The sequence below is a fragment of the Melanerpes formicivorus genome, unplaced genomic scaffold (assembly GCF_026170545.1).
Source record: "Melanerpes formicivorus ecotype bairdi unplaced genomic scaffold, bMelFor1.0.p_v2 SCAF_154, whole genome shotgun sequence".
Lineage (NCBI taxonomy): Eukaryota > Metazoa > Chordata > Aves > Piciformes > Picidae > Melanerpes > Melanerpes formicivorus.
In genome coordinates, this window is record NW_027142506.1 from 281,529 (window position 1) to 304,845 (window position 23,317).

The 23,317-nt window shown below is 48.1% G+C and overlaps 1 protein-coding gene across 5 annotated transcripts; it reads right to left on the reverse strand.

Moving 5' to 3' along the window:
• HAO2 (hydroxyacid oxidase 2) lies at window positions 1-15,340 on the reverse strand. 5 transcript variants are annotated; one of them, XM_068168685.1, is made up of 8 exons: window positions 15,269-15,340; window positions 14,282-14,434; window positions 12,539-12,690; window positions 11,040-11,119; window positions 9,210-9,425; window positions 5,603-5,761; window positions 2,956-3,025; window positions 1-428 (listed from the first exon to the last, which is right to left on the reverse strand). In XM_068168685.1, the coding sequence occupies exons 2-8, from the start codon at window positions 14,410-14,412 to the stop codon at window positions 373-375; spliced, it is 864 nt and encodes a 287-aa protein (XP_068024786.1). In that variant the 5' UTR covers window positions 14,413-14,434; window positions 15,269-15,340; the 3' UTR covers window positions 1-372. The 5 variants fall into 5 exon arrangements, with proteins under 5 accessions (XP_068024786.1, XP_068024783.1, XP_068024781.1 ...); XM_068168682.1 differs by having other exon boundaries at window positions 11,040-11,320; XM_068168680.1 differs by having other exon boundaries at window positions 11,040-11,323.
• Window positions 15,341-23,317: the final 7,977 nt, after the last annotated feature.

Below are 23,317 nucleotides of genomic sequence, written 5' to 3' on the forward strand. Positions count from 1 at the left end.
ACTGCTCAGGATCTGAGGCAGTGATAGGACTAGGGGGAATGGAATGAAGGTGGAGGTGGGGAGATTGAGGCTGGAGGTGAGGAGGAAGTTCTTCCCCATGAGAGTGGTGAAGCCCTGGAATGGGTTGTCCAGGGAGGTGGTTGGGGCCCTGTCCCTGGAGGTGTTTAAGGCCAGGCTGGCTGAGGCTATGGCCAGGCTGATGTAGTGTGGGGTGTCCCTGCCCATGGCAGGGGGGTTGGAACTAGATGATCCTTGTGGTCCCTCCCAACCCTGACTGATACTATGATACTATGAAGATACTCATTCCACACTTGACTTTTGCATCTCCTTTCCCTCTCTTCAGTTCTCCCTTGGGACCTTGCAGGAGGCTGTTCACAGCTTAGAGAACTCCACTAGGTGTCGGCCAACCTCTGAAACGCTGGCACAGCCTGAAACAAACAGAGAGACAAACAGTTGGTGAGGGAGGAATGTCTGTGGATTAAACTTGGAAGGCTCCCTCTCTGAGTCATGGTCTAGTCTTGCATGAGTCATGTGGGGATAGGTTCACACTTCAACATCTTGCTCACAGAAGCCCTGCTCCTCAATGGCATCTTCACCCTTGAGGTTAGGCACTGGGCTTTCTGCACAGGAAGAGTGAGAAACATGAAAAGAAGAAACCAAAAACAAAGAAAAGGGGAAAAAGAAAGCAAAAAGAGGTGGGCTGAAAGGTTGATCTTTCTTTGCATCCCACCAGGGCAGGAAAAAATGAGACTCAGACAAACAGATTACAGAAGTGGTGGAAAGTTTTAATGGGAGAGCAGTGAATGTTTCACAGAGAACCACAAGCACGGTGGCAAAAGGAGATCCCAAAGCACACCCAGGAGCTCCCTGTTTTCCCCACCTGAGGGTACACCCAAAGCCCCCAGGGCTCTTTCTTCCCCCCACCTCCTCCATTGTTAGGCTAATCTCAGCTGGCCAGATCTGAGACTGCCCTTCCCCCTTCTCCTCCTGGCATTAGGCCTGGCCAGGCCCCAGGAGGTCTTGAGGTGGTTCCCCCTTCATTACCAGATAGGGAGCATCTACCATGGGAGCAGAGAGGGAAGAAAGAGGAAGACTCAGTCCTTGCTGATGGATTTATAGAGCACAGGACATTGTGGGTATGAAATACACAGCTCCCTGTGTCCACCCACTGGGCTGGACCCTCAGGACACCACAGGTGTATCTTGTGTGGCAGCAGCAGGAGGCACCCAGCCTGAACCACCACAGATTCTCAATTCACCCAGCAGTGAAAGGTGGATAGAAAAGACAAAGGGAGGATGGATGGACATTTGCAGTACCATTTAATTTGATCAGATCTATGTGGAATCTCACAGCCCTGCCAAAAACATCCCAACCAAATGCTCTGGCTGAGTTCAGTTTGCTTTTCATGGAATCATGGAATGGAATGGAATGGAATGGAATGGAATGGAATGGAATGGAATGGAATGGAATAGAATAGAATAGAATAGAATAGAATAGAATAGAATAGAATAGAATAGAATAGAATAGAATAGACTAGACCAGGTTGGTAGAGACCTTCAAGATCATCACATCCAACCTATCATCCAACACCACCCAACCAACTAAACCATGCAACCAAGCACCCCATCAAGTCTCCTCCTGAACACCCCCAGCGATGCTGACTCCACCACCTCCCTGGGCAGCACATTCCAATGGGCAATCACTCTCTCTGTGTAGAACTTCTTCCTAACATCCAGCCTAAACCTCCCCTGGCACAGCTTGAGACTGTGTCCTCTTGTTCTGGTGCTGGCTGCCTGGGAGAAGAGACCAACCTCTGCCTGTCTACAACCCCCCTTCAGGTAGCTGATAGAATTATAGGGGCTGGAAGGAACCTCAGATCATCCAGTCCAACCTCCCTGCCAGAGCAGGTTCATCTACAGCAGTATGCACAGGATGGTATCCAGGCAGGTTTTGAATGACTCCAGAGATGGAGACTCCACCACCTCTCTGGGCAGCCTGTTCCAGTGCTCCACTAGCCTCAAAGTACAGAAGTTCCTCCTCGTGTTTAAATGGAACTTCCTATGTTTGAGTCTGTGCCCACTTCCTCTCGCCCTGTCCTTTGACTCCACTGAAAAAAAGACTGACCTTTGCATGTAAAGAAGTGTGAGAGACTCCTGAGAAAGAAATACCTTGTAGGAACCTTTCCTAGTTGAAAGATTAACCTCCAAGCCCAGGCTATTAAGCAAAGCCCAATGGCATTTCAGTTCCAGTCTCCCCATCAGTGTTGCAGAACACTTGAGTTGGAGAGGCTGAGGGAGCTGGGGTTGCTTAGCCTGGAGAAGAGGAGGCTCAGGGGTGACCTTCTTGCTCTCTACAACTGCCTGAAAGGAGGTTGGAGCAAGGTGGGCTTGGGACATTTTCCTAGAAACAAGTGACAGAATGAGAGGAAATGGCCTCAAGATGCACCAGGGTGTGTTTATGCTGGATGTTAGAAGAAATCTCTTCACTGAAAGGGTTCTCAAACACTGGGACAGGTTCCCCAGGGAGGTAGGTGAATCTCTATCTCTGGAGGTGTTTAAAAGAGGTAGAGATGTGGTGCTGAGGGATGTGATTTACCACCAGCCTTGGTAGAGTTAGAGAATGGTTGGTCTTCATGATCTTAAAGGAGGGGGTTGGTCTCTTCTCCCAGGCAACCAGCACCAGAAGAAGAGGACACAGTCTCAAGCTGCACCAGGGGAGGTTTAGGCTGGAGGTGAGGAGAAAGTTCTTCCCCGAAAGAGTGATTGCCCATTGGAATGTGCTGCCCAGGGAGGTGGTGGAGTCACTCTCCCTGGTGGCGTTCAAGAGGGGATTTGGCATGGCACTTGGTGCCATGGTTTAGATAGTCCTGAGGTGCTGGGTGATAGGTTGGACTTGATGATCTCTGAGGTCTTTTCCAACCTTATTGATTCTCTGCTGCTCTGATTCTCTGCTTACCAGCTAAAGCCATGGACAAGCGAAACTCATCCTGCAAAATCCTCAGGAGCTCTTGAAGACCTTCTTCACCCTGCCACAACAAAGCAATCAGTCAGAGTGAAAGGAGCAGTGGCACAAAGCAACAGGGCCAGAATGCTTCCCCTGTGAGAGCTGGGGCAGTCCCTGGAGGCCCTGCCAACTCCAGCCTCTCATAGGGCTGAATGATTAAAACAACAGGATGGATGTGCTCAGTTCATCACTGATTCATTTCCACGCTTTTCCTTTTGTGATGCAGGGAAAGAAAACAAAGCTGTTTTTCACTCCTGACAGTTTCTAACCCTTGTGGGATTTTTTTCTTAGCTAGCAGTTAGCCTCCATCAGGGAGCTTTTTTTCTTCTTCTTTTAAATGCCAAACCTTCCAGCACTGCCAGCATTTTGTGAAGTAATGAGAGCTTTAACACTCCAGCCAGATACCAGGCTGAGCCTTCAGAAATAGTACACTGTGCCTCCAAGCAAGTAGAAACACAGAATCATGGAATCAATAAGACTGGAAAAGACCTTAGAGATCATGAAGTCCAACCTGTCACCCAACACCTCATAACTACTAAACCATGGCACCAAGTGCCACATCCAATCCCCTCTTGAACACCTCCAGGGACGGTGACTCCACCACCTCCCTGGGCAACACATCCCAATGGCCAATTACTCTTTCTGGAAAGAACTTTGTCCTCACCTCCAGCCTAAACCTCTCCTGGCACAGCTTGAGACTCTGTCCTCTTGTTCTGGTGCTGGTTGCCAGGGAGAAGAGACCAACCCCCACCTGGCTACAACCTCCCTTCAGCTAGTCGTAGACATCAAGAAGGTCTCCCCTGAGCCTCCTCTTCTCCGGGCTAAGCAACCCCAGCTCCCTCAGCCTCTCCTCACAGGGCTGTGCTCCAAACCCCTCCCCAGCTTTATTCCCCTTCTCTGGACACCTTCCAGCAACTCAACATCTTTCCTCAACTGAGGGGCCCAGAACTGGACACAGGACTCAAGGTATGGCCTAACCAGTGTCAAGTATAGGGCAGAATGACTTCCCTGCTCCTGCTGGCCACACTGTTCCTGATGCAGGTCAGGATGCTGTTGATCTTCTTGACCACCTGAGCACATGCTGGCTCATGTTCAGCTGCCTGTTGACCAGCACCCCAAGTCCTGAGTTCTACCATGCCAAAGTGCCACACCAAAGGGCAGGTCCCACAGAGCAAAGTTGTCAGCTCCAAAACTATATTAGAAACTGTGAAACTCAGCAGCATTTTTAAATCCCAGAAAATGTCTGATATTGACACAGTGTGGGTTGTTTCCACTTAAAATTTAGTAAAACAAACAAATAAACAAACAACAGGTGGCCAAGAAGGCCAATGGCATCCTGGCCTGGATCAGGAACAGTGTGGCCAGCAGGAGCAGGGAAGTCATCGTGCTCTGTACTCTGCACTGGTTAGGCCACACCTGGAGTCCTGTGTCCAGTTCTGGGCCCCTCAGTTGAGGAAAGATGTTGAGCTCCTGGAAGGTGTCCAGAGAAGGGCAACAAAGCTGGGGAGGGGTCTGGAGCACAGCCCTGTGAGGAGAGGCTGAGGGAGCTGGGGTTGCTTAGCCTGGAGAGGAGGAGGCTCAGAGGAGAGTAATCCTGAAGGGAGGTTGTAGCCAGGTTGGGGTTGGTCTCTTCTCACAGGCAACCAGCACCAGAACAAGAGGCTGGATGTGAGGAAGAAGTGATTCACAGAGAGAGTAATTGGCCATCGGAATGTGCTGCCCAGGTGGTGGAATCACCATACCTGGAGGTGTTTAGGAATAGCCTGGTTGAGGCACTTGATGCCTTGGTTTAGTTGATTAGATTGTGTCGGGTGATAGGTTGGACTCGATGATCTCAAAGGCCTTTTCCAACCTGGTCTATTGTATTGTATTGTATTGTATTGTATTGTATTCTATTCTATTCTATTCTATTCTATTCTATTCTATTCTATTCTATTCTATTCTATTCTATTCTATTCTATTCTATTCTATTCTTCTATTATCATAGTATCATAGTATCATTCAGGGTTGGAAGGGACCACAAGGATCATCTAGTTCCAACCCCCCTGCCATGGGCAGGGACACCCCACACTACATCAGGCAGGCCAGAGTCTCATCCAGCCTGGGCTTAAACACCTCCAGGGACGGGGCCCCGACCACCTCCCTGGACAACCCATTCCAGGGTTTCACCACTCTCATGGGGAAGAACCTCCTCCTCACATCCAGCCTGAATCTCCCCACCTCCAGATTCTATTCTATTCTATTCTATTCTATTCTATTCTATTCTATTCTATTCTATTCTATTCTATTCTATTCTATTCTATTCTATTCTATTCTGTTCCGTTCCGTTCCGTTCCGTTCCGTTCCATTCCATTCCATTCCATTCCATTCCATTCCATTCCATTCCAATGTATAATATTCTTCCCTGGTGAAAACTCTTGCTATCACTTTTAATAGGATGAGAGGCTATTATCTCAAATGGAAGTGCTCAGAAAACGCGCAGAACTTGATCTTAAGAGGCCTATTCTAATCTTAAAGATTCTGTGATTGTATGGAACAAAGCCACCATCAGAGTTTTATAGAGTGGGAGAAGCAGATATAGAAACTCCAAGTTGCTTACCTTGTAAGCCAGGCCCCATAAAGCTGGTCTTCCAATGAAGACACACTTTGCCCCCAGGGCCAGTGCTTTCAACACATCACTGCCTTTTCGTATACCACCATCCACGTACACTTCAACTCTTCCTTGTACTGCCTCCACAACCTCCACCAGAGCATCAATCTGCAAAGGAGCAGGCACACTCACCCTGAGCCCAGCTTTTAATTCCAAGAGAAAGAGGAGATATAACAACACGACAAGCAGGGATGCCATGCTTTAACAGTACACCTGCTTAACATGGGACAATGCAGGACACATAGCCCAGCACCAACAGCTGCAGAATAAAGTACAGAGAAGCTCAGAATCACAGCACACTGAGGGCTGAAAGCAGGGTGCTATAGCAGGATCACCTAGAGTATATTGAGAGGAGAAGAGGAGGCTCAAGGGAGACCTTATTGCTCTCTACAACTACCTGAAGGGAGGTTGTAGCCAGGTGGGGGTTGGTCTCTTCTCCCAGGCAACCAGAAGCAGAACAGGAGGACACAGTCTCAAGCTGTGCCAGGGGAAGTTTAGGCTGGAGGTGAGGAGAAAGTTCTTCCCAGAACGAGTGATTGGCCATTGGAATGTGCTGCCCAGGGAGGTGGTGGAGTCACTATTCCTGGAGGTGTTCAAAAAGGGATTGGAGGTAGCACTTGAAGCCATGGTTTAGTAGTCATGAGGTCTTGGGTGACAAGTTGGACTTGATGATCTCTGAGGTCTTTTCCAACGTTATTGATTCTATGTCTGGGTAGGTTTGGAATGCCTCCAGAGATGCAGACTCCACAACCTCTCTGGAGAGCCTGTTCCAGTGCTCTGCTGCCCTCAAAGGCAAGAATCTTTTCCTGATGTGCACATGGAACCTCCTGTGTTCCAGTTTGCATCCATTTTCCCTTGTCCTGTCACTGAATACCACTGAGAAGAGTTTGGCTCCCTCCTTCCAACACTCAGCCTTTACATATTGATAAGGGCTAATGAGATCCCCTCTCAGTCTCCTCTAGGCTAAACAGCCCAAGGCCTCCCAGCCTGTCCTCATAAGAGAGAGTGCCCTCACCTTAGTGGCTCTCCACTCGATTCTCTTCAGTAGGTCCATGTCTTTCCTGAACTGGGGAGCTCAGAACTGGACACAATACTTCAGGTATGGCCTCACCAAAACAGAGTAGAGGCTAAGGAGAACCAACCTAAACCTGCGGGCCAAACACTTCTGAATCCACCCCAGGATGCCATTGGTCTGCTTGGCCACAGGGGCTCACTGTTGGCTCATGGTCAGTCTGCTGAGTGCTTGGAAGTGAATTCCATTTTCTGGTACTTTGCTGCTTCTGCTATAATTTGCTAGGAATTCTGATAATGGCATCCTGGCCTGCATCAGGAAGAGTGTGGCCAGCAGGAGCAGGGAAGTCATTCTGCCCAGTACTCTGCACTGGTTAGGCCACACCTTGAGTCCTGTGTCCAGTTCTGGGCCCCCCAGTTTAGGAAAGATGTTGAGTTGTTGGAAGGTGTCCACAGAAGGGCAACAAAGCTGGGGAGGGGTTTGGAGCACAGCCCTGTGAGGAGAGGCTGAGGGAGCTGGGGTTGCTTAGCCTGGGGAAGAGGAAACTCAGGGGAGACCTTCTTGATCTCTACAACTAACTGAAGGGAGGTTGTAGCCAGGTGGGGGTTGGTCTCTTCTCCCAGGCAAGCAGCACCAGAACAAGAGGACACAGTCTCAAGCTGTGCCAGGGGAGGTTGGATATGAGGAAGAAGTTCTTCCCAGACAGAGAGATTGGCCACTGGAATGTGCTGCCCAGGGAGGTGGTGGAGTCACCATCGCTGGAGGTGTTTAGGAAGAGACTGGATGGGGTGCTTGGTGCCATGGTTTAGTTGATTAGATGGTGTTGGGTGATAGGTTGGACTGGATGATCTCAAAGGTCTCTTCCAACCTGGTTAATTCTATTCTATCCTATCCTATCCTATCCTATCCTATCCTATCCTATCCTATCCTATCCTATCCTATCCTATCCTATCCTATCCTATCCTATCCTACCCTATCCTATCCTATCCTATCCTATCCTATCCTATCCTATCCTATCCTATCCATTCTGTGATTCTGTAATAGAAGAGAATTCCCTGGTACCTATTTTCATTCTACAGAGGAAAACAGAGAAAAGAAAGTCCACAGATATTATGCAAACCAGAACTGTAAAATAAGGATAACTGGGAAAACTGAGAGAAGCCAAGTGAAATACTCAGTCATCCAAACAACCCATAGTTTCTTTATACAGGTTGAAAACTAGGGGGACTTTTTCTCTTGATAAGCCATCCTTTCTCTGGCTAATGGAAGCCAATACATTTCCACTTAGACAGGAGTGTGTAAACATGCACAGCAGACCTCTTCCTGAATCTGGCTGCATTGTTTGTGGATGTCTTGGCAGAGGGCAGCAATGACAGTAATTAATATACTGACAGTTGGCCTCAATTATTTTCACAGTCCTTTCCAACTGAGATGATTCTCTGATTCTCTCATTTGCACATTTTTCATAGTATCATAGTATCACAGTATCATAGTTTCATTCAGGGTTGGAAGGGACCACAAGGAGCATCTAGTTCCAACCCCCCTGCCATGGGCAGGGACACCCCACACTACATCAGCCTGGCCACAGCCTCAGCCAGCCTGGGCTTAAACACCTCCAGGGACAGGGCCCCAACCACCTCCCTGGACAACCCATTCCAGGGCTTCACCACTCTCATGGGGAAGAACTTCCTCCTCACCTCCAACCTGAATCTCCCCACCTCCAGCTTCATTCCATTCCCCCTAGTCCTATCACTCCCTGAGATCCTGAGCAGTCCCTCCCCAGCCTTCCTGTAGCCCCCTTCAGATCCTGGAAGGCCACAATGAGGTCACCTGGGAGCCTTCTCTTCTGCAGACTGAACAGCCCCAACTCCTTCAGTCTGTCCTCACAGAAGAGGTGCTCCAGCCCTCTGCTCATCCTCCTGGCCCTTCTCTGGACACCTTCCAGCACCTCCACATCCCTCTTGGAATAGGGGCTCCAGAACTGGAGGCAGTACTCCAGGTGGGGTCTCAGCAGCACTGAGCAGAGGGGGAGAATCACCTCCCTTGCCCTGCTGGCCACACTTCTCCTGCTGCAGCCCAGGATCTGATTGGCTTTCTGGGCTGCAAGTGCACACTGAGAGCTCCTGGTGAGCTTCTCCTCCACCAGCACCCTCAAGTCTCTCTCCTCAGGGCTGCTTTCCAGCCAGTCCCTGCCCAGCCTGGATTTGTGCCTGGTTCCAGAGCTTCATTTTACTTTTGCTGCATTGTGCAAAGAGGACACAAGCACTGCACAACCTCATGAAGGCACGGGCAGAAAAGTTTTGCTAACTCAGGCCAGTAGTTTGCCCAGCAGTTCTGTAGGGTCAGTGCTGCTTACAGAACCCTCCCAAGAAGCTGAGAGGATACTTCAGTGGATGTAAAAGAGCTAAAGGACATTTGCACAAAGCCATAGCCACACAACAAACACACACATCCACCAGAAGCATACACATGAGCACAGAGATACTCAGGTCAGTGCAAAGGTGCTTTGAATAAACACTCAAGGGACATCTGTTTCTCACTTACAGTGGCAGGTCCTCCATCCAGCTGCCTTCCACCATGATTGGACACAATAATTCCCTGAACTCCATGTCTCACTGCCAGCTCTGCATCCTCTTTTGTCAAGATACCTTTGATGATGATGGGCAGGTGGGTCAGGCTTCGCAGCCAGTAGATGTCGTTCCAGGTGACGGAAGGGTCTAAGCTGTTGGGGGGCAGCCCGTACTCAGAACGGTCTTCTCCCTACAGCCACAGGACAGAAGGCAACCTCATCTGAGCTGTAAAAATACAGAGGGCCCCTTTGAGTCTTTCTCTGCCCTAGAATCATAGAATTATAGAATCATAGAATCAGTAAGGCTGGAAAAGACCTCAAAGATCATCAAGTACAAGTTCTCACCCAACACCTCATGACTAAACCATGGCACCAAGTGCCACATCCAATCCCCTCTTGAACACCTCCAGGGATGGTGACTCCACCACCTCCCTGGGCAGCACATTCCAACAGCAAACAACTCTCTCTGTGAAGAACTTTCTCCTCACCTTGAGCATAAACCTCCCCTGGCACAGCTTGAGACTGTGTCCTCTTGTTCTGGTGCTGCTTGCCTGGGAGAAGAGACCAACCCCCACCTGGCTACAACCTCCCTTCAGGGAGTTGTAGACAGCAAGAAGGTCTGCCCTGAGCCTTCTCTTCTCCAGGCTAAGCAACCCCAGCTCCCTCAGTCTCTCCTCACAGGGCTGGGCTCCAGACCCCTCCCCAGCTTCATTGCCCTTCTCTGGACACCTTCCAGCAACTCAACATCTTTCCTAAACTGAGGAGCCCAGAACTGGACACAGGACTTAAGCAGTGGTCTAACCAGTGCTGAGTACAGGGCAGAATGACTTCCCTGCTCCTGCTGGCCACACTGTTCCTGATCCAGGCCAGGATGCCATTGGCTTTCTTGGCCACCTGGGCACACTGCTGGCTCATGGTCATCCAGCTGTCAATCAGCACCCCCAGGTTCCTTTCTGCCTGGCTGCTCTCAGCCACTCTGACCCCAGCCTGTAGCACTGCATGGGGTTTTGTGGCCAAAGTGCAGCACCTGGCACTTGGACTTGTTGAATGCCATCCTGTTGGACTCTGCCCATCTGTCCAGGCTGTCAAGGTTCCTCTTCAGAGCCCTTCTACCCTCTAACAGATTAACTCCTGCCCCCAGCTTGGTGTCATCTGCAAATTTACTGATGATGGACTCCATGCCCTCATCCAGATCATCAGTAAAGAAATTGAACAGCATGAGGCCCAGCACTGATCCCTGGGGCACACCACTGGTGCCTGGCTGCCAGCTGGCTGTGGCACCATTCACCACCACTCTCTGGGCTCAGCCTCCAGCCAGTTCCTAACCCAGCTCAGAGTGCTGCTGTCCAGCTTGGCCAGGAGTTTGCTGTGGGGGATGGTGTCAAAGGCCTTGCTGAAGTCCAGGCAGACCACATCCACAGCCTGCCCCACATCCACCAGGCAGTCACCTGGGCATAGAAGGAGATCAGGTTGGTCAGGCAGGACCTGCCCTTCCTAAATCCATGCTGGCTGGAAATGAATTAATTAAACTTGCTAGCAGACATGTTCAACAGCTCTTGACAGAAAGTGTCTCCAGAGAAGAATAATCAGAATGGGGGTGGAGATTGATGTCTCTAAGGAAGCTGGACTGAGATTGAGCCAGAACCCAGGCTGGCAGGAGGTCAAGCGAGGACACCACGGTACCAGAAAGGGAGAAGATATGCCCTGGGTTACAACAGATGCCAAAGCAGCAGTTACCCAGTGGGTTTTGCCTCATGTGGTACACACCAGGACAGTGAATGAAAGGACAGGCTTATTTTACAAACCTCAAAGGCTCCTTCCAAGTTCTTCAGTTTCATGTGGGGAGGAAGGCGGAAACCATTGCGGATATCATCACGTCTTTTGCCTGTGTAGGGCAGATCTGCAGTGAGGACGAGGCCCTGGAAACCCAAGGCCTCTGCCTGTTGGACTAGCTGCTGGGAAACAGCCCTGTTGCGGTGGATGTAGAGCTGGAACCAGCGAAGGCCGCCGGGAGCTGCCGCGGAGATCTCCTCCAGTGTGCAGGTGGAGTAGGTGCTGGCAATGTAGCAGGTGTTCATCGCTTTGGCTGCTGTGCAGGGGTTGGAAGATACTCACAATCAAGGTCATAATCAACTCTCCTGTCAGACACCAGCTACAAAACTGTTTTTATATATGGTTTTCAGACAACACCTGAGCTCCTGTTTTACTTTTCTCCTACCAAGCACAGTGCTCTACCCGCTGGCAAATGTGCCCTTGGAGTTAGAAACGTCTCTATTTACCACTGATGGACAATCACAGCTGATAGGATAGGATAGGATAGGATAGGATAGGATAGGATAGGATAGGATAGGATAGGATAGGATAGGATAGGATAGAATTGAATCCAATTGAATTGAATTGAATTGAATTGAATTGAATTGAATCTAATAGAATCAAATAAAATCAAATCGAATCGAATCGAATCAAATCGCATCGAATTGAATTGAATTGAATTGAATTGAATTGAATTGAATTGAATCAAATTGAATCAAATTGAATCAAATAGACTAGACTAGATTAGAATGGAATAGAATTAACCAGGTTGGAAAAGACCACTGAGATCATGAAGTCCAACCTATCACCCAACATCATCTAATCAACTAAACCATGGCACCAAGTGCCTCATCCAGTCCCCTCCTAAACACTTCCAGTGATGGTGACTCCACCACCTCCCTGGGCAGCATATTCCCTTTTACTCCTTCCCTTTCTTTTTTTTTCCTCTCTGTTGGGAAGGAGGAGGGGGGAGCAGCGGATGGATGCTCAGCCTTGTCCCCATCTGAGCTCTTAAGTCCCAGTTAAGGCTCAAACCACCACAAGACCACAGCACTGAGGAGCTGTGTGGCACTTGGAATACACCAGAAATGTGCCCACAGTCTCTGTCTTAAGCTTGCAGCAGCCTCCATACAGCTGATCATAGAATGATAGAATCAATAAGGTTGGAAAAGACCTCAAAGACCATCAAGTCCAACCTGTCACCCAACACCTCAGGACTAACTAAACCACGGCACCAAGTGCCACATCCAGTCCCTTTTTGAACACCTCCTACCTGGAAAGGTAAATTCTACAGAGCTTCCCATCCATTTTGTGTCACCAGATCCAGCTGGGTCATTCACAAATAAGGGTGTCAGAAAGTGGAGTAAAAGAAGTTTACCCCTTCAAACCTGAAAATGTTTGCTCAGTCACATCCCAGCTCATCCTAACAGGTTCTTCAGGCTTTCCCACAACCCTCTTTTTTTGCTGCATTGGCCACAACGCAGATGAGTACCTCTGGCTGTGCTTTTCTCTCCATCAGGCCATGCTAGCTGGTGGAAGCCAGTAGGGGCAATTCCTACAGGAAAGCTGATTTCAGTTCCCAGGATTTTGGTCTTGGTGTCCATCATGGATACGTCCCGCAGCACACGTGGCCGGAAACGAATTCTGGAAGACAAAAATAATCCTTCAGCACAGTAGCTGTTCAGGGGCTCTATTGAAGTTTCATGGAAACTAGGTCTTCATCTACCTATTGAAGTGCAGGAATCTCAGACAATAAATAAACCAGGCTATAATGGAGGCTCTTTGTCCTTTCTGTTCATTTCCAGACGTCCATTCAGCCACCGGTTCAGCCACTAGCACTTCTCGTTAATCCTATATCCTGCTTACCAGCCACAGGACATCGTCCTGCATTTCCCATCTTAGCTCACCAGCTCTTTTCATAGAATCATAGAATCAATAAGGTTGGAAAAGATCTCAAAGATCATCAAGGCCAACCTGTCACCCAACACCTCTGGACTAACTAAACCATGGCACCAAGTGCCACGTTCAATCCCCTTTTGAACACCTTCAGGGATGGTGACTCCACCACCTCCCTGGGCAGCACCTTCCAATGGCTAACAATTCTCTCTGTGAAGAACTTTCTCCTCACCTCCAGCCTAAACTTTCCCTGCCACAGCTTGAGACTGTGTCCTCTTGTTCTGGTGCTGGTTGCCTGGGAGAAGAGACCAACCCCCACCTGGCTACAACCTCCCTTCAGGGAGCTGTAGAGAGCAAGAAGGTCTCCCCTGAGCCTCCTCTTCTCCAGGCTAAGCAATCCCAGCTCCCTCAGCCTCTCCTCACAGGGTTTGTGCTCAAGGCCCCTCACCCTCCTACTGTCCATCCCACAGGTTCCTTCTACTTGCAGCCCAGTCCAGGTTGCTGTCTTTGACTTGACCACTGTATGCCTGTCCTCACTGTACACTGTGCTTGCCCTCGCTGTCTGTTACATGTTCCCTACACCCCACACTACTTGTATGTAGGCTTTCTCCTGTTCACCAAAAGCTCCTTAGTGTGTCTCATTCTGTGTCTCCCTCATCCCCTTTCCTGTCAAATGCTACCCTGCCATTTGCCAGAGCCCTCTAGCATCACTTATGCTTCATAGAATCTAAGTTGTTTTCAGGCATGGACATTAGCTTCTCAAAATAAAATAGAAGAATTATAGTTATCTAAAATCAGGAGGGTCTAGAATCAATGAAGATTGTATAGCCTGGAGAAGAGGAGGCTCAGGGGAGACCTTCTTGCTGTCTCCAACTACCTGAAGGGAGGTTGTAGCCAGGTGGGGGTTGGTCTCTTCTCCCAGGCAAGCAGCACCAGAACAAGAGGACACAGTCTCAAGCTGTGCCAGGGAAGGTTTAGGCTGGAGGTGAGGAGAAAGTTCTTCCCAGAAAGAGTTGTTGACCATTGGAATGTGCTGCCCAGGGAGGTGGTGGAGTCACCATCCCTGGAGGTGTTGGTGCCATGGTTTAGTTAGTCATGAGGTGTTGGGTGACAGGTTGGACTTGATGATCTCTGAGGTCTTTTCCAACCTTATTGATTCTATGATTCTATGATCATTGCACCTCCAGGCATATGTTACTCAGGTAAATGCATCTTGCTTGGGGACCACCTTGAAAGGGCAAGGTGCAAAGAATCTTTGCTTCTGGTGTCCAAACATTTTGCACAAAAACATGGCTTAAAAGCTTCCAGTACAACACTCCTGATTTCCTCCTCACATTACCTCTTGTATGCCAGGATGTTCTCATCTCGAGTGCTGCAGTCATCTGCTCCAGCTGCAAAAAAATCCCAAGCCATCTTGGGCAAATACTTTTTAGCATGGGCTTCAAAGTCTGAAAGACACACCATAGCCATTGCTGAGGGAAGCTCTGGGAACCTTGAAGAAAAGAATAACAGAGCAGAAATTAGAACCATAGAATCATTTTGGTTGGAAAAGACCTTAAAGACCACCAAGTCCAACCATTATCGAACTCTAGCAAGGCTGAGGCTAAGCCATATCCCTCAGCACCACATTTCTGCATCTTTGAAACTCTTCCAGGGATGGGGATTCAAGCAACCTCCCTGGGAAGTCTGTTCAGACCTTTGAGAACACTTTCCATGAAGAAGTTTCTTCTGATATCCAACTTAAACCTCCCCTGGTGCAACGTGAGGCCATTTCCTCTCATCCTATATGGACACCAGGTGACAAAAGCATCCCAGTCCCTCTCTGGATGCCTTAAAGCCATCATGTGCTGCTGATAGCACAAGTCTTTGTATCTCATATGTCCTATAGATTCCATAGAATCAATAAGGTTGGAAAAGACCTCAAAGATCATCAAATCCAACCTGCCACCCAATACCTCATGACTACTAAACCATGGCACCAATTACCACATCCAATCCCCTCTTGAAGACCTCGAGGGGCAGTGACTCCACCACCTCCCTGAGCAGCACATTCCAATGGCTAACAACTCTCTCTGGGAAGAACTTTCTCCTCACCTCCAGCCTAAACTTCCCCTGGCACAGCTTGAGACTGTGTCCTCCTGTTCTGGTTCTGGCTGCAACCTCCCTGCAGGTCCTGATACAGCATGAATCACATAGCACAACTTCTGCTTTTCTAACTGTTAAAAAGGTCAAAGCCAACAAGCACCAAAAAATAAACCAAGTCCTACTGTAGCAAGATGATTGGGAAATTTAATCCAGCCCAAGTGCCTTCCAAACCACACCTTACTTTGGGTTCCACGAAGAGCAGCAGAAGACAAGTTCCTCTCCCTCAAATCCACCTCTGGACTGGCTTTGAGGCCTTTTCACTGAATAGCCACTGTTTTTTCTGGAGTCAATAAGCAACCACCAGAGATTAAAGCTCAATCCTGCAGTAAACTTTGTACTGTTTGTGCAACACTAACTTTGTTTTGCTGTCAGATAATTAGAAGGTCCTTCCAAAAATGGCCACTGCTGTGCCAGCAATGTGATTGCTTGGGAGGCAGCGCTGAAGCTGTGCTGTTCAGCAGCAGATGAAGGCTGATTCATAGAATCATTTTGGTTGGAAAACACCTTTAAGATCATCGAGTCCAACCACTACCTGACTCTGCCAGGTCTGGTGCTAAGCTATGTCCCTCAGCACCACATCTCTGCAGCTTTTAAACACCTCCAAGGCTGGGGTTTCAACCACCTTCCTGGGCAGCCAGCATTTGAGAACTCTGTCAGTGAAGAGCCACAGATACATAGATTCATGTAAACATAGACTGGTAGGGATTGGAAGGAACCTCTCGAGATCAAGTCCAACCACTCTGCCAAAGCAGGATCACCTAGGGCAGGTCACATGGAAATGCATCCAGATGGCTCTTGAAAGCCTCTAGAGAAGGAGACTTCATAACCTCTCTGGGCAGCCTGTTCCATGCTCCATCACTCTTAAAGAAGTTTTTTCTCATGTTGAGGTTGGACTACCTCTGTTTCAGGTTGTGTCCATTGTCCCTCAGTGGAGTCACCATCACTGGTGGTGTTTAGGAAGAGACTGGATGGGGTGCTTGGTGCCATGGTTTAGTTGATTAGATGGTGTTGGGTGATAGGTTGGACTTGATGATCTCAAAGGTCTCTTCCAACCTGGTCTATTCTATTCTATTCTATTCTATTCTATTCTATTCTATTCTATTCTATTCTATTCTATTCTATTCTATTCTATTCTATTCTATTCTACTCTACTCTACTCTACTCTACTCTACTCTATTCTACTTCTATTCTATTCTATTCTATTCTATTCTATTCTATTCTATTCTATTCTATTCTATTCTATTCCATTCCATTCCATTCCATTCCATTCTATTCTATTCTATTCTATTCTATTCTATTCTATTCTATTCTATTCTATTCTATTCTATTCTATTCTATTCTATTCTATTCTATTCTATTCTACACAAGGCACCACTAAACAGACTAAGACCTTCTTGTCACCCACCCTTTATAAATATCAATAAGATCCCCTCCCAGGCTTCTCCTGTCCAAACTAAACATCCCCAGGTCTCTCAGCCTTTCCTCATTAGACAGCTGTTCCAGTGCTTTCATCGTCCTCATGCCATAGCAGTGTGGTTGGAGTAGGTGACCTCCAGAGGTCCCTTTCAACTCCCTTCTGTGATTCTATCACTTTTCAAGTGCTGTGAGTGCTCTTGTGATCTGGTTCCTTTCTCACTGGGCTTGCAGATTGCCTCCTTTGGCTCCCCCACCCAGCCACCTCCCAAGAGGACAAGCTGCCCTCTCCCTTTCCAGAGGCTGGAGCTGGTGAGGCTTCTCTGTGCTTCCCTCTGTCTCCTCTGCTGAGCATTACAAACTCAGACCGAGGTGGCAACAGATTTATGATGATGACTCAAGTTTGCAAGGTGTGATAAGTAAACACTGAAGACTTTTGTTTGTCTTTTGCTGGGTTTAGCCTTTAGGGTTGATGTTTTCAATTTTTCCATGAGAGTTTGAAAACTGACTTTTTGCTGACTGAAAGTTGAGTCATCTTTCTCACCAGGTGAAAAGGATGAGGCAGAAACTTCTGAGAACTCTTCCAGAGGGGCAAAGGACACAAACTGGAACACAGGAAGTTCCACATAAACACAAGAGAAAAAATCCTCCCTTTGAGGGAGGCAGAGCACTGGATCCTGTTCCTGTGTCATTTACTCTAGGTGATGCTGCTCTAGGATCACCTGCTCTGCACCATTCTGTGATTCTGATTGTTGCCCTCACAGTCCAAGCAATCCAGCTCGGGCAATGAGTTAGGAGAGGACCAGGGAAGAGCTGGAACCAGATATGAGCTGCAACCTCAGGATCTGGTGTCCAGGAGACTGGTCTGATCCAGGACTGAAGAAGTCACCTTTCTAGCGTCAGATACACTAGGTCACTGACACCATCTGTGCAGCTGCAGTGAACAGCTATTCTGTCAGATGTGTTCACAAGACCCTGACCAAACTCTACCATTCATGGCCCAGGGGAGGTTTACATTAGACATTAGAAGAAACTCCTTCACTGAGAGCGTTCTCAAGCACTGGAAAAGGCTTCCCAGGGAGGTGGTTGAATCCCCCTTGCTGGAGATGTTTTGAATTCAGCCTTCAGCACTCATTATCTACAGACACCATGGCAAGGTGTGAACACTTAGCTAGAGCACCCTTGGTGTGCTTCCTTGCCCAGGATGTGCCATGCATAAGACAACCTTCAGGCCACTTCTGAAGAGAGGAGGTAAGTGACATCTGCACCTGCACACAATAGAGGGAAGGGAAGGGAAGGGAAGGGAAGGGAAGGGAAGGGAAGGGAAGGGAAGGGAAGGGAAGGGAAGGGAAGGGAAGGGAAGGGAAGGGAAGGGAAGGGAAGGGAAGGGAAGGGAAGGGAAGGGAAGGGAAGGGAAGGGAAGGGAAGGGAAGGGAAGGGAAGGGAAGGGAAGGGAAGGGAAGGGAAGGCCTGCACTTTCTCTCCCTCCACTAGATGTCAGCTTTGGATCATATTTATGGATCTATGTCAGAAATAACAACAAAACCCCACCAGTCTTTGATAGGCTGCCAGGCCTGATGGCCTTAAAACTGATATCAACATGACACAAAGAGTGTCTGCTAAAATGTTTTGAGATCTTCATTCTCTGTGTTTTATCCTTAACATTTTCTTGTGCAGAGCAAAGCAATAAATGTAGCTACATCTGGCCTCACCTTATCTTAGTTTCAGCCTTTGCATTATCTGCAAGGTCCTCTATCATATTTCTTAGCATGCTGACCTCAGCACTCCCTGACTCCAGGGATGCATGTCACAGCCATCTCAGCAAACCATAAAATGTATGGGTTTTCATTTCATTTTACATGGACTGAAACTAGTCTCTGGCTACTGTGTTTTGCAGAGAAGAGGAGAAACAAATCTCTGCTTTTGTGGTGTGGCTGTGTGCTTTGCATCTCAGTATGTTCTCTTCCTTCAGCAATGGAATCTGTTCAAAGCAGCAATGGCTTATTGTCCAAAAAGCAGTTAGTAGTAGTAGTTAGTAGTAGTAGTTAGTGATAGTAGTTAGACTTCTGATTTAGCTCTGAGGCTCTAATGTTCTAAGGAAATCAAATTTGCTATAATCATGGGATCATAGAATCAATAAGGTTGAAAAAGACCTCAGAGATCATCAAGTCCAACCTGTCACCCAGCACCTCAAGACTAACTAAACCATGGCACCAAGTGCCACATCCAATCCCCCCTTGAACACCTCCAGGGATGGTGACTCAATAAGGGCCCCTGCTCTATACTTGATAAAAAGTGAAGAAACTTTGAAGTTCTTGAACTCTTCCACTAGAGTACAACAAAAGACAAGGAAACCTTGCTGCCTGCTTTTGAGAAGTGAACAAAATATTGTAGGAAATGCTCACAGCTCTGATCCTGCCTTGCAGGTGGAGTGGTCAAGCAGCCAACAGTCAAAGCTTCATTTCTTGTTTGCAAAGGCCTGCACAGCAAGGGGTTTTGCTTACTTTTCAACTCTGATATAGTCTAGAGCTTGTGAGGCCAAACACAGAGATCCTGTGTAAACCTGTGCTCCAGTTTGGCTTCCAGTCACGATGCTCATTACTTCTAGTTGGTTTTGTTTGCTTTTCATAGAATCATAGATTAAAAAATGTTGGAAAAGGCCTCAGAGATCATTGAGTCCAACCTAGCACCCAACACCTCAGGACTAACTAAACCATGGCTTCAAGTGCCACATCCAATCCCTTTTTGAACACCTCCAGGGATGGTGACTCCACCACCTCCCTGGGCAGCACATTCCAATGGCAAATCTCTCTTGCTGGGAAGAACTTTGTCCTCACCTCCAGCCTAAACTTCCCCTGGCACAGCTTGAGACTGTGTCCTCTTGTTCTGGTGCTGGTTGCTTCAGAGAAGAGACCTCCTGGCTACAACCTCCCTTCAGGGAGTTGTAGAGAGCAAGAAGGTCTCCCCTGAGCCTACTCTTCTCCAGGCTAAGCAACCCCAGCTCCCTCAGCCTCTCCTCACAGGGCTGTGCTCCAAACCCCTCCCCAGTTTCGTTGCCCTTCTCTGGACACCTTCCAGCAACTCAACATCTTCCCTAAACTGAGGGGTCCATGTTATGAAGTTAGAGGCATGAACAAGGCCAAAATATCAACAGCAAGGCTATTTATTAACAGAATAAAGTGGATGGATCAGAAGGAGAGAGAGAGAGAGGGAAAACAGAGAGAGAGAAGAGGGAGAGAGAAGAGGGAAGGAATTAGATTACCACCCCCTACCCCCCAAGATGGTTTGGGTCTATGGAGGAGGCTTATGCCATGTTGGCTGTGCTGTCCTCTGCTGGAGGAGGGGAGGGAGAGATCCCAAAGTCCAAGTTCAAGTCCTTCTCTGAGCAGCCTCTTCAGCTCCATGAGTTGCTTTTCACAGATGGCAAATCACCATGGGCCTCACCAATGCATCCACTACTGGTGGGTTCAGTCTGGGACCATACAACACTTCAGTGAAGAGTCTGGTGAGCATAAAGCAAAGTAAGTAACTCAGGTTGTGTAACAGTTTGCATACAGGGCAAGAAAACAGGGGAGAGGTCTGGAGCACAGAACTGTGAGGAGAGGCGGAGGGAGCTGGGGTTGCTTAGCCTGGAGAAGAGGAGGCTCAGGGGTGACCTTATTGCTGTCTACAACTACCTGAAGGGAGATTGTAGCCAGGAGGGGGTTGGTCTCTTCTCCCAGGCAACCAGAACCAGAACAAGAGGACACAGTCTCAAGCTGTGCCAGGGGAGGTTTAGGCTGGATGTTAGGAAGAAATTCTTCCCAGCAAGAGAGATTGGCCATTGGAATGTGCTGCCCAGGGAGGTGGTGGAGTCCCCATCACTGGAGGTGTTTAGGAAGAGCCTGGATGAGGCACTTGGTGCCATGGTTTAGTTGATTAGATGGTGCTGGGTGATAGGTTGGACCTGATGATCTCAAAGGTCTTTTCCAACCTGGTTCATTCTGTGTTCTTTATTCAGTCCCCCCTGGCTTGACTTATCAGATGTCTTTCTTGAGCATACACCCCTTGCTTGGGAGGAGAAAACTTTTGTCTTGCATGTCAGGCATCTGAGAAAGCTCTCTCAAAATTGAATATTTAGCCCTGCCTCTGTTATGGGGGATGGCAAGAGATCTGGTATTTCACATTGCCAAGAACTTTGGATTACATGATCCAGTTTTCAGTTGCTTTTAATTTGGTTCCTATTTGCATCCTTCTCAGCCGAATGTTTCCATCCTTGGTCTCTGCATTGGGCCAATTTGGTTTGCTTTTTTTTCTTTTCTTTCCCTTTTTTTTTGGTTTTGTTTTGTTGGAACATTTCACTGAAATCTGGTCAGCAATTTCCAAGGTTGAGGTTAGTAGAAATGATAATAGTTGGCCCACGCTGAAAATGCCTTGCAGTGGTTTTGCTGCAGTTCGGTTGCTTCGTGCAGGGGCCTGAAATTAGCAGGGGCTGATCCCTGGAGGCATCAGCCTGTACTTGCTGGCCCTATGAAAATCTGTCCAGATCTGACCTAGCTGTAAATCACTCCTCTCTGCTAGCACATGCTCAGCAGAACTTGTCTGAGATCCAGATGTTATCATTACTGAAGACTTGCCTGGTGCAGAGCATGCTTCTGCTCGTGGCCAAAGGAACACAGCCCCAAATACAATTGTACCTCCAAACCTCTGACTTCCCCATGACACCTGTGCTTGGATTCAGCCTTAAATATAACTGGAGAGGAGAAGGAATAGAATTGGAATGGAATGGAATGGAATGGAATGGAATGGAATGGAATGGAATGGAATGGAATGGAATGGAATGGAATGGAATAGAATAGAATAGAATGGAATGGAATAGAATAGAATAGAATAGAATAGAATAGAATAGAATAGAATAGAATAGAATAGAATAGAATAGAATAGAATAGAATAGAATAGAATGGAATGGAATGGAATGGAATAGAATGGAATGGAATGGAATAGAATAGAATAGACCAGGTTGGAAAAGACCTTTGAGATCAAGTCCAACCTATCACCCAACACCACCTAATCAACTAAACCATGGCACCAAGTGCCTCATCCAGGTTCTTCCTAAACACCTCCAGGGATGGTGACTCCACCACCTCCCTGGGCAGCATATTCCAGTGGCCAATCTGTCTTGCTGGGAAGAATTTCTTCCTAACATCCAGCATAAACCTCCCCTGGCACAGCTTGAGACTGTATCCTCTTGTTGTGGTGCTGCTTGCCTGGGAGAAAAGACCAATGCCCTCCTGGCTACAACCTCCCTTCAGGGAGTTGTAGAGGGCAATAAGGTCTCCTCTGAGCCTCCTCTTCTCCAGGCTAAGCAACCCCAGCTCCCTCAGCCTCTCCTCACAGGGCTGTGTTCCAAACCCCTCCCCAGCTTTGTTTCCCTTAATGGTTCAAAAGAGAAGCTGCAGGACACCACTTAGGACCAGGCAGCGTGGGATGTGCCAAGGCAACAAGGTCAGAGATAGAGCAGATGGGAACAAAGCAGGACAGGGACATGTCAGAGTGACAGGACTCTAGGGGGAGAGAAGAATCAAGAGAAAGAGACAAATCTGGGAAGAAAGATTTCCAGGAGACTACCAAATATTGGTCAGGCATTGGAATGGGCTACCCAGAGAGACAGTGGAGTCACCATCCCTGGAGGACATGGTTTAATGGCCATGGTGGTGTTGGTCTGATGTTGGACTGGATGATCTGAAGGTCTTTTCCAGCCAGAATAATGATTCTGTGACTCAGAAGAGTCAGTTGCCACCATGTGAGGAGTCATGGGCTGTAGGTAGAGGTGAGGGAGTGCACAAGAGGTTTATGGACTGAACACACAAGCTTAAAGTCAGATATCTCAGAGAGCAGTTCCAGAGTCTATACATTACTGCTGAGAAATGCTGCAGGAGGGAAGGCAATGACTGACTAGTCTCAGTATGAAAACTCAGAGCATTTCTCATCTCAGACACATAGACTACTGTCAAGAAAATAACTACAGAAATAAATACAGCCTGTGGCTTGGATGCAAAATAGGGGTGAGCCAGAGAAGAAGGAAGAAGTGCTTCAGATGCAGTCTTTCCCTTTGGTCCTTACTAGCTTCTGCCAACACTGCCTCCAAAGACACTGAGCTCACACAAGGTGGAGCAACAGAGGAGCTCAGACATGAGTCAGCTTTGACTCTTGCCTTTGACTTCCATGGATGGCTATCCATTTCAAAGCCAGGAAGTCAGAGACAGCTGGATATGACATTAATCATGATACAGCCTTGTGTAGCACTGGCCACAGATTAGTTTGTCTACAACTTTATTTGGCCTCACAGGCTAGCTAGGCTTATGTAGACATCCAACCTTTCTTTTCCTTCTTGTGGTTCTGCCAGTGAAAGAATAAACTCACTTGAATTCATAGAGCACAACTGAAAAATAAGCAGGAGATACCTTGGAGCTACAACCACCTGAGATGAATCACAGAATCACCAAGGTTGGAGAAGGCCTCAAAGATCATCAAGTCCAACCTGTCACCCAACACCTCATGACTATTAAACCATGGCACCAAGTGCCACATCCAATCCCCTCTTGAACACCTCCAGGGATGGGGACTCCACCACCTCCCTGGGCAGCACATTCCAATGGCAAATCTCTCTTTCTATGAAGAACTTTCTCCTCACCTCAAGCCTAAACTTCCCCTGGCACAGCTTGAGACTGTGTCCTCTTGTTCTGGTGCTGGTTGCTTGAGAGAAGAGACCAACCCCCACCTGGCTACAACTTCCCTTCAGGTAGTTGTAGAGAACAAGGTCACCCCTGAGCCTCCT